Source organism: Rhagoletis zephyria, unplaced genomic scaffold (assembly GCF_001687245.7).
Source record: "Rhagoletis zephyria isolate East Lansing unplaced genomic scaffold, Rhagoletis_zephyria_1.1 Rzeph_scaffold_12473, whole genome shotgun sequence".
NCBI lineage: Eukaryota > Metazoa > Arthropoda > Insecta > Diptera > Tephritidae > Rhagoletis > Rhagoletis zephyria.
In genome coordinates this window covers 3,873-14,345 of record NW_016169547.1, presented here as the reverse complement: position 1 = coordinate 14,345, position 10,473 = coordinate 3,873, and the positions used below count along the sequence as shown (strand labels likewise).

Sequence of the window (10,473 nt, the reverse complement as noted above, 5' to 3'; positions counted from 1 at the left end):
TTGCTAAATTAATGGCATTGTCTGCATGTAAGCGCCACCAAAACCATATCTACCCCACCAATGCAAGCCGATGTCTCTGTGTTCATCTGCATTCCTGCCACTTTTTCAATTTTCCTTTGCACCAAATCATTGTTTGTTGTGTGTTGTTGTTGTTGTTGTTTGCATTGTTAATATTAATTTATTTTTGATTGCAATAGTGGCATAAACAAGAATAAATGAAAGTAGCAAGGAGTTAGCCGAGTTGGCATACAGCCTTCCTCATTTTCGTAAGCCACATTCTTCCACAGAGTTAACTGACTAACGAGCCTGCAGGATGTGTGCGCATGTGGGCATATAATAAATAAATTGATAAAGTTTCTGAGGTGGAAAATTGGGTTTATTGTTTGTATGATATGCATTTATGCTTTGCTTTTTATTCTCATCTTCTTTCTTTATTCTTGTCTGTTTGATTGTGTGGATGTGGGAGTATGCGCCTCTGAAGCAGAAAACTTTTCCAATTTCAATTTTCACATCCACGCCCGCTGGCTAACTTCTAAGCCGCACACAGTTGCAGTGGTGATATATAAAATTATTGTAAATTGTCTTTGGACATCCCTTCGCTGGGAGTCATGCCATACACAATGCACTCAAGTGGAATTTACGCCATTTTTGTTATTGCAGGTTTGGTTTCAAAATCGCCGCGCAAAATGGCGCAAAGCCGAACGCCTTAAGGATGAGCAACGCAAGCGCGAGAATGGCGAGAGTAGCGGTTCGCTGGATAAGGTGAGTAGAGTAGGCTACGAACGAAATTCCACTTCAAAAGACTTTTTTGTTTTATATAAAACATACATATTTAACTTAAATTTTTTCACTTTTTTTCTCTTCCCCTCAGCTTCATGACAGTCGCGAATCATCGCCTGACATTACCGGCGAAATTGATGATGACGAACCTTCGCTGCGTCGCTCTCACAGTCCTGGTCCTCCATCGGCCAGTCCGCATGCCATGGACTCGGATAATGAACGTCCGCTTTCTTCCACGCAACTAACCACTCAATCGGCTTCACAGTCTCTTGGCTCGATTAGCGCTGGTTCGCCGTCGCCTAGTGCGCGTGCCACGCCTCAACAATGTCCCAATAGCCCGACATCGAATTCGCGCCACACCGATTCACCGATCGAGGTTGGCGGTCCGATTTCGTTGACTTCGCGTACATCGTCCGGCACCACGCCCACATCGGCGCTGCATAGCACGCCTACTTCATTTGGTAGTCATATCTTCGGCAATTTTGGCGGTGATAGGTGAGTGAATGNAAGTGTTGACAATTTTTTTTTTTTATGAAATGTGATGGTCATTAGTATTTGAAGAGTCTGAATATAAGTAATTATTTCGCGCCAGCTAATTTAGGGAATTTAAGCGGCCTCAATAACTTTGGTGCTGGAGCATTTGGGTTCCATTCATAGCGCATAAAGTAACCAGAATAAAGCCTAAATCTACTACAGAATCTTTCTCTCGAATACTCTGATCCATGTACCATGACGGGCATATCACGATTTCTCTTAACCTGACGTTTTTGGATTTTTGACGACGACGAGTGAGTAATCACTGCAATGTAGCAGTCGCTGACAGTAATGATTCTCCGTTGAACGTCAAGGCTAGCGGTCTTATCAGCTAGCGATAACCGTTATTCCAAAAAACTTTATTACGGATGTTGTTCGCGTTTTGCAGCTTAGAAAAAGAAGCTAACGGGGTTGGTCTGGCGGTGAACGACACATAAAAAGTCTTCGCGCATTGAAGTAGTGAAGGACTTAGTTTACTGAGGATCCAGCATAAACACCACCAATAATGTCAGTCTGGCGAAGAATAACTCTGTGCTACTTTGGGCTCGGTAGGCAATTGAAAAGCAGAGCCCTCTTTCGACGAACAAAAATCACGTTCTACAAATATCTCATCATGCCCGTCCTTTTATATGGCGCAGAAACATGGACGACATCTTACATAGATGGCAAGGCTTTGGGGGGCTTTCGAGAGATTTATTCTTCGCAATATCTATGGCCCAGTTCGCGTGGGCGACGAGTACCACAGAAGATGGAATAACGAACTGTACGAGCTTTTTAACGACATGGACATAGTTAAGTGCATAAAATTACAACGATTGCGCTGGCTTGGACACGTTGTACGCATGGATGGCGACGCTGCGGGGAAAAGACCCTTCGATTCCGTACCCATGCGTGGACACCGAAAGCAAGGGCGCCCAGGAACACAATGGAAGGACGAAGTGCAGAAGGACCTGCCCGCACTGCGGATAAACAACCGGCGGAAAGCTGCAAAGGAGAGAGGCAGCTGGCGAAGTTTTTTGTTATCGGCCCAAACCGGCAAACGGTTGTAGTGCCAAATAAGAAGAAGAAGAAGTTTTGACAGGAAATCTATCAACAGTTGTAAACGCCGAATTGGATAAATTTTTTGACGAAAACCCATACCAGATCTAGAACTTACGGCAATAACAGGCGCTATTTAACAAAACATTATTGCGATTGAAGGCCATTGGTTCGGTCCAGAAAGTCGGAAACTCACGAACTCAAATTAAGCGATATCGAACGGCGTGTCTACTGTTTCCCAAATGCACATTCAATAGGACAAAACGGACTCGTTTTTGCATTGCATGGTCAATCGGCGATGAAAAATGGATTCGAGCGCAAGAATACATACGTTAAGCACGGCAAACCCGGATCATCGGTGCCAAAGCCAAATAGCCATGGCAGCAAGGTAATGCTCTGCAATTGATGGTACCAGGAAGGAATCCGGTTCCGTGGACTCTCCACAGACAACAACTGAAGTGATTGAAGTAAGCTATTGCGGATAAACGGCCGGAAATAGCAACCAGGCATACGTCATTGATCTTCCACTATATCGTTGCTCGGCCGTATGGTATCGAATGGGAAGTCCTAACCCAACCGTCTTCTAACCCAGATCTTACACCACCATTTCTACCATTCGCTTCGGTCGTTCAGAGCGCCCTTACTGCAGAACGCTTCACTTCAGTTGGAGGTATCAAAAATTCGCTCAATACTTTCTTGGTCTGCAAAGACGAGCCAAAAAGTAAGAGAAGTAACAAAAGTGTAGGGGTCACATTGTGTACTTCTTCTTTATATTTGTCAATTAATTTATCCAGCTCTTCGCCCAAGTTTAACACTTTGCCATGACTTGTAATAAAGACTAGAAATACTGCGACTATTCAAATACCACTCGTACGGAAGCTTAGAAGTTTTTCGCTTTCAAGCTGATATCTCTGGTATGAAGGTTTTGGCCTCTCGGTTATCCAAATAAAGTAGTTTTGCTTTGCAGCCCCAAGATAGTTCAAGGAAGAGTTCTAAATCACTGGGCTGCCTCTTTACTGAGACAATATCTGTTACTTCCTTCGATGCTATGCTCGATTTTGGAGTCGTCGGGGTACCAGATATGACTGTGCTTCCAAAATTTAGAAAGATCTTCTTTCCAAACGATTCCGCTAGGTAAAAACGACTTTAAACTTTCGTTTATAGTCAAACCTCGGAAATCATTAATTCACAACGCTTGCATGTAGTCCTTTCCTGGTACTCTGAAAGTGAGTAATGTAGCCGCTTTTAACACTCCAAAATTTATCCTGAGTTGAGTACTGCGTGCATAGTGAAGAGAGAGCAACCACTCACACATCGCTTCAGTCCAGTTAGTGCCTCCTTGGTAGGCTATTGAATGCAAATATTGATTTATGTAGTAAACAATTTTGCCTTAAAAAGATCTCTCCCACACGATCTTATCTCCTCTTAAGTTTCTCATTACGAATACCTAAACTGAGATATCGAGAAAACGAAATCAAATTTTGTTTATATTTATCCCAAAATCAATGAAGGCGGTAAATATCGTTTAAATGTATGTCACGTGCAAGCAATTCCAAGTCATTAACGACTAATGTGGAATCAAACGTGGCGAAGAAGGCCAGCACAGTGAGTGCTTGGCTACGACCAACGAACAGACAAAAGTTTGCGCTTAATGTTTCCGCAGTGCATGCAGTTTCCGGGCACAACAACACAGCGAGACGTGAAAGATTTTGAGGGTATACATTAGGGTGGGCCCTAAAAATATCAACTTCTCAAATTTGTATGCGTACCAAATAAAGACATCCACGAAAATTTAAAAAATAATATAAAAAAAAATTTTATCGCAAAAACTCGAAAAAAATTTACTCGATATTTGATAAATTTGGTATATTATTGAAATTTATATGAAATATTTCCATAAACTCGCTGAATTATAGCTGGTCAAAACCAAAATTTTATCGAATTTTTGCAATAAAAAAAAAAATTTTCAATATTTTTTTATTTTTGAATTTTCATGGATGTGTAGTTTTGTACGTAGCCCAAAATGAAGTTGTTTATATTTTAAGCACGACCCTAGTATACATATGTATGGATATGTATAAATAAGAGGCAGCAGGGCGTCCACAAAGACGCTGGGGCGCGCGCACTGATAAGCACAGACGAGGCTACACAGGAAATCATGTTTTGGTAAATGACCAAAATTCTTTAGTAACGGTGGTAAACGTACCGAAACACGTTTCCGCGATTCGAGTACCAGCATGTATAAGCGGGTAAGGGACAGTGGTGTTGCCAGAAGTGAGATTTATCTTCAAAATGAAGACTTATCTAAAAAAAATATTACTGACAAAAAAAATTAAATGAAGTTATTAAAATGAAACCAAAATTCCAGAAAAACAAATCTTCAGTATGGAGAGTTCTGGCAGTACTTGAAAATTTTCTATGTGGTTCTTACAGCAAAAGTGAAAAGGGTTTTCTCGCAGATTAATTTTAAGAAAACAAAAATTGGTTACAAGATGGACACTAAAAATTTGAAGTGGCATGCTTCTCAGAAAATTTGACTTAAAAATAACACAAAATTTTTTCAAATGTAAATTGAGAAATATTTAGACATTTTAAAGCTATAATATGCAAGTGTAAATAATTCTTTTGGGTAATTTTTGTCTCGTAAGCGATGCGTCTAGTCAAAAAATCACTGAGCAAGCTTTTCCTCGAAATCTTAATTTTTGAAATTCGGTATTTTTGGGGTTTCGCAGTTTGTGCACTGCCACGTAAAAACAAATGTGTCGAATAAATTATTTTCTCAGAAGCTAATGCGTCTAATCAAAAAAGTACTAAACACACTTTTAAAGCAAAATTTTTCATGGAATACGTGTTATTTTTAATTTTCTTTGTAATTTTGAAATTTCATATTTCTCTGGCGAACAAGATTTCATGAAATTGCCATACGGCATTCAAAATTAGACAAACTAAGCTTTCAATTTCAAATAAATTTTGGGGATTATTATTAGGTCTGCCGTCCAAAAATTATGCATCATAATTTTGACATTGATCATTTTCTATATCTACAACTTATTACCTTAAAAAAAATAAAATTAATTAAAAGAGCATCTTTAGTAACTATTCGTCCTTGTGAACCAAAAAGATTTAATTTTTTTAAATTTTGCAGAATTTTTTCTTTCATTTGATAGCCATATTGTTATTTTGCACGGAAGAAATTTTTTAATATCATTTTTCGAATAAGTCATATTTTTGAAATTTAAAAGTCATCAGAGAGAAGTCATAAAAGCGCAATTTTACCATATTTGGGCCATGCTTTCGTAATTGATTGTTTCGTGTGTGTTCAAATTGGTCTGTTTCTATCGTTGTTTTGTGTTAAACTTTATGTTTTTGAGATATAAACCAAACTGAATTTGCTTTTAGCTTCGAATAATCAAAAATATGTATGTTTTATTCACAAAGTACCTTTTTTGCAATATTTTTTAATAATTTCCGATTTTTGAAGATTTACAGCCAATTCAAGTGTAAAATGATTCCAACTTTTTTTTTAATTTTACATGGACATTTAAAAAATTAATTTTCACGAAAAAATTTCTGGCAACACTGCTGAAGAAAAATGTATGAGAGTAGTTTCTGAAAGCGATATTTTCGAAGCATACGTTTGGGCTCGTAGCAAAGTTTTTTGCGTGGAAAGCAGCTAGCCTCAACATTTGTTACGTGTATACCCTTACTGGCGGGGCTTTATTCCGAGATTCATTACCTCTTTTTTTTGCAATTTTTACACTTTTTTCCTTGCGAAATTAAATTCGCCTTAATTGCACCATTTTAGTTCAGCTTTTCGCTTACCTTTGTTTTCTTCATCAACTTTGTTTGCGTTTCGAGTGGCACTCCAGCATGTTTGTTTTTGTTTTTGTTTCATTTTTTTTTTACATTTGAACGACTAGTCACATCCTTCATCATAATCAATTGCTAATTTAACCATTGCCACATAGCAATTACACTCCCATTTGCAGCACGGCGCCCTTACACCCGCTGTTCACAGCTACTCAACGTGCCAACGAACTGGTTCTGGTAGCACACACACCGACTGCTGAGCACTCAGCGGCATAATCACTTACAAACATATCATTTAGTATGTTTACATGCGACAGAATGCGAGGGGTGACATTGATTGTCGCAGATTTGTTGTGGCAGTGTCTGCGTCGACTGAGGGCTCTACTATGATCCGCTGTTTGTACACAAAATACGCGCGCACGCACCCATTTGCCACTACGAAGGAGGGTTGTTTAATGTCAGCCTGCTTCCAGTCCACCCCTTACCCTCCCTTCCCTTGCGGCCCCCTTTACATCCTCGTCCTTGTTTTAGCTACTTTGTTTGCCTACTACATCCTTCCTTCAACTTTCAACTTCACTTTGTTCTGCGCTGCTGCTGCTGCTTCTGCTTCAGCTCCTCTTCCTGTTTGTTGTCAAACTGTTTCTGGTAATTCCTTTTTTCGAATTTCTTTCAACAGCATTATGCCTTACTCTTTGTTGTTTTTGTTATGCCGCTGTTTCATCAAATTGTCGGGCACAAAAATGCGACACTTGCTTGCAATAAATTTGTTTGTTTGTTTGCTTAATTTTAAGTGGCTTAATGACACGGACGCAATTAGCAAATCGTTAGAACATAGCTTTAGTGGGCTACTTAACCGTAGTTGTTGTTGTACTTGTTGTTGTTGTTGTTGTTGTTGTTGTTGTTGCTACTTTTGTTGGCGGAGGGGTAGTTATTTACAAATTCATGACAATTAAAATGTCTGGAATGAGATTTTCGTAGCACTGATGACGTTAACAACGACAAACATAACAACAAAAACAAGCAGAAAAACAACAACAACAGCTGTAATGGCAACAGTGCGCAACAACAGGAAAGTCTTCATACAATGACAACAAACTCTTTTCAAGGAAGTGTAATATATTTTACTAAGTGGGCTGGATATGTATTTGAGAATGTATGTAGACGAAAGTGTATAAGTGAACAAAACACAGATACAAACGAAAATTTGCACAAAGCCTGCCAACTGTGATTTAATGAAGCGGTCTTTAGAAAATAGTCGTGTTGACGTAAATGTGATTAATTTATGGTCATTGCTTGGATGAGCTTTCACTCGGTTGGTTGCTGCTTGTTGAAGAATATTTATGGATAAGCCAAGCTTTGGAATATTCCAGTTATTTTTGCTACGTCTTTGCGCCCGCTCCGGCTCTCAATACTTTGCCAAAATGGGGGTCTGCCCCAAATCTGCTTTGGGGATAATCAGCGGGACATTTTATGTGTGCAATTACACATCTCGGAGTTGGATAACGGCTCTAAGTGGGAATCCTTTTCTCCTATGAATTTTGAAAATAACAACAAAACCCTAAAATTCTTGAGCGCAGGGCACGGAGCACACATAGGCTGGAAAAGCCCGTTGTGATGCCATTGACCGAAGCCATTGGTTTCTTTCTCTCCCTTTAGTAATTGAACCACCGAGTGCGTTTTATATAGCAGAAAAAGTCGAGGACGTTCGCCGAGTTTAAGTCGGGTAAATAATACAGAAAGTACCTGTTGAAGAATTGGTTGCGCGTGTTGGCCAGGGCGAGACAATGGCCGTGATAATGTTCGATACCGTCCACTTCTTAATCGTCTCTGCAACTGCGACAAAAATCGTGTCCGGTGATTACCTCGACTACTAATCTGAGAGAGGAGCGGTCCAGCCGAGTGAGAGCTATGGATCATCTTACATCAATCTTTGGCAGATAGTTTCCACACCTTTAATCTGTGTTTGTAGGAGGTTAGATGTATGCCCACATTCTGAGCAGAATTGCTGCCAGAATGCTTGCCAGCTCGTCGGCTAGGCAGTTGCCAGGAATCTCCCCTGTTTCCATATGTTTGTAGGCAATCTAGTCTTTCAGTTTTCGAGATATCGCACTGAAATTTGATAATTGAACAAAAAAAATAATAAAAAATCGGACCACTATAACATATAGCTCCTATGCAAATGATTGTTCAGATGTGGGCTTTCTCGTTTTAATTCCTCCATTTATGCAGCTAAGTACATAAAATTTCGCACTATTTTCACTCATTATCGAGGGCAAGTTTACAGTAAAGATGGCAAAGATGGGGTCACTATAACCTATTGCCTCCATACAACTGGTTATTCAGAGGTATGGGGGTTTACTTTAAAACTACTTTATTTGGACAGCAAAAGCCAAGACGATTCTTGAGCTATATTCTAAATAATCATATAAAATCTACTGAAAAAATCGTTAAGATGGGTGCTATATAAGCTATATCTTCCATACCACTGTTTGTTTAGACACGATTTTTTTTTTATATATGTAACTCCTCTATCTATTTATGCTGTGAATATAAAAATTTTGTTTATCCCAAACGTAAAATTTTCTGATGTTCAAGAAAGGTATAAAGTTTTCGGCACTGCTCTTAGTTATTTTTGGATATTTCTGAGCGATTTTTTTGTTATCGACTAAACCGGGTTTTTCACGTGATTTAGTTAGTGAGGCGAGCATCCTCAAAATATCTGCAAATATATTTCACTTTATTGAAAATGGAAGTAGAGAATTCTCATACATTCTTTTACACAAACTCTGGCAAAATTTTCACTGAAGCTTCAATTTCAAAGTCTGCAAAATATCAAAAAAAAAAATTAGGTAAGTAAATGTTCGTTTTTGGCCGGGTTTCTCATCTAATTTTTTATGCGTCTTGATGTTGTAGCACAGCTACAGTTTTTGTGAGAAGCTTTTTCATACACTTAAAGATTTGACATTTGCTGCTTAGGAACGCCCCGTGGTTTACCGGTTTTTTTCTTAGTTTAAAATTTGCATACCGTTTTTTTAAAATGCACATTTTTTCTAAAAACTTCAAAGCCGGCGTAAGTCGAATAATCGAACGCCCTGCTGAATACCCACACCCGCTCTCTTCTCAAAACGTAGGTGAAATCCACTCCGAGGTAGTTATAAAGGGCAACTGGTTTCTAGTGGAATTGGAATCTTTCTTATCCTCGGGGTGTTTCGGTGGGAACCCATCGTCCATGATATTTTGCAAAAATTCACTTATAGGCAGGTTCCCCCAGAAAGGCATGTCTCTCTCTCTCTCGCACTCTTACGTAAAAAGCCAAGTCCGGGAAAGTAACTGAATTCTTCAGCGAAGTAGCTAAGCAGGGGAGCTCTATCATCCTGGTCGTTATAGAGATCGCGATAGAGAGGACGGCGAAGTCTACAGGGAGTAGTGTAAATGAGTCTCGTCCACCATATTAGGTGTTTTTACGAGTGTACATAGTAAGGGACAAAGCACCGCGCTGTGCAACCAATGCACAGTAGTGACAAGTTGGAGTTTACTCTTAAAAATAGTACCCATCTTCATATTCCAACCGATTTGATTAATTTTTTCTAAGATGAAATTTTTTGCGATTTAGAAGAGATTTGTTGATTCGATCCTCCTGTTCCTGGTAATGAATGTTCCATAATAAAGCGTAGCTCAACACAATTATAGGGTTCCTCCAAAATGAAAAAAGAAAATGAAATATTAAAAAAAGTCACCAAAATACATTTTTTTTTTAGTCTTTAAAGTTAAAAGTCGCTAGAAGTTCGTGTTGATTTTTAATACTTTTTTACTGAGCTGTTTAAGGGACTTTTATTGGTCCTTTTTGTTTTTTTTTGTTCTTTTTTTTTGAACCAATTACGTAGAAAACACATAGTGACGTTTAAATTGTGCCCGTCATCGATGCAAGCAAAAGCTGTAGATAACGCGGCTCAGCAGAAATTGAGTCAAATGAAAGTTCATTTCAGCTTGGCTGCAATTCACCAAATTTTTCGGTATTGGGTTTAAGGTTGCGTGTCCGTCTTCTATGAAGGCCATTGGGAACCTCAGTGACTATTTTGCATAGAAAAATTTTGAAGCGCTTACGAAGCGTAGGATTGGTTTTATTCCTACACCGAATAGTTCCGTAAGCGAGCTAAAGAAGTACCTACCCATCTACAAAAGAAGCTCTCAACTTCTTCCTCATCTATTTAACTTCTGCAGAATATTCCTAGTCTCGAAGCTTAGCTACCAAATAGCCAATGGCCGGTTATACAAGTCATGACCTTCGAAATGTACTCTATTCGGTTATCT

General features: G+C 39.0%; 1 protein-coding gene across 1 annotated transcript; it reads left to right on the top strand.

Annotated features, from left to right (window-relative positions):
- Positions 1-660: 660 nt before the first annotated feature.
- Positions 661-1,275, top strand: LOC108377661 (putative protein TPRXL; the record flags this gene model as incomplete). The annotated part of the gene is made up of 2 exons (XM_017633931.1): positions 661-762; positions 872-1,275. Coding segments are annotated over 2 exons (506 nt in total), but the record flags the coding sequence as incomplete, so codon positions are not given.
- Between the last annotated feature and the right edge of the window lie 9,198 nt (positions 1,276-10,473).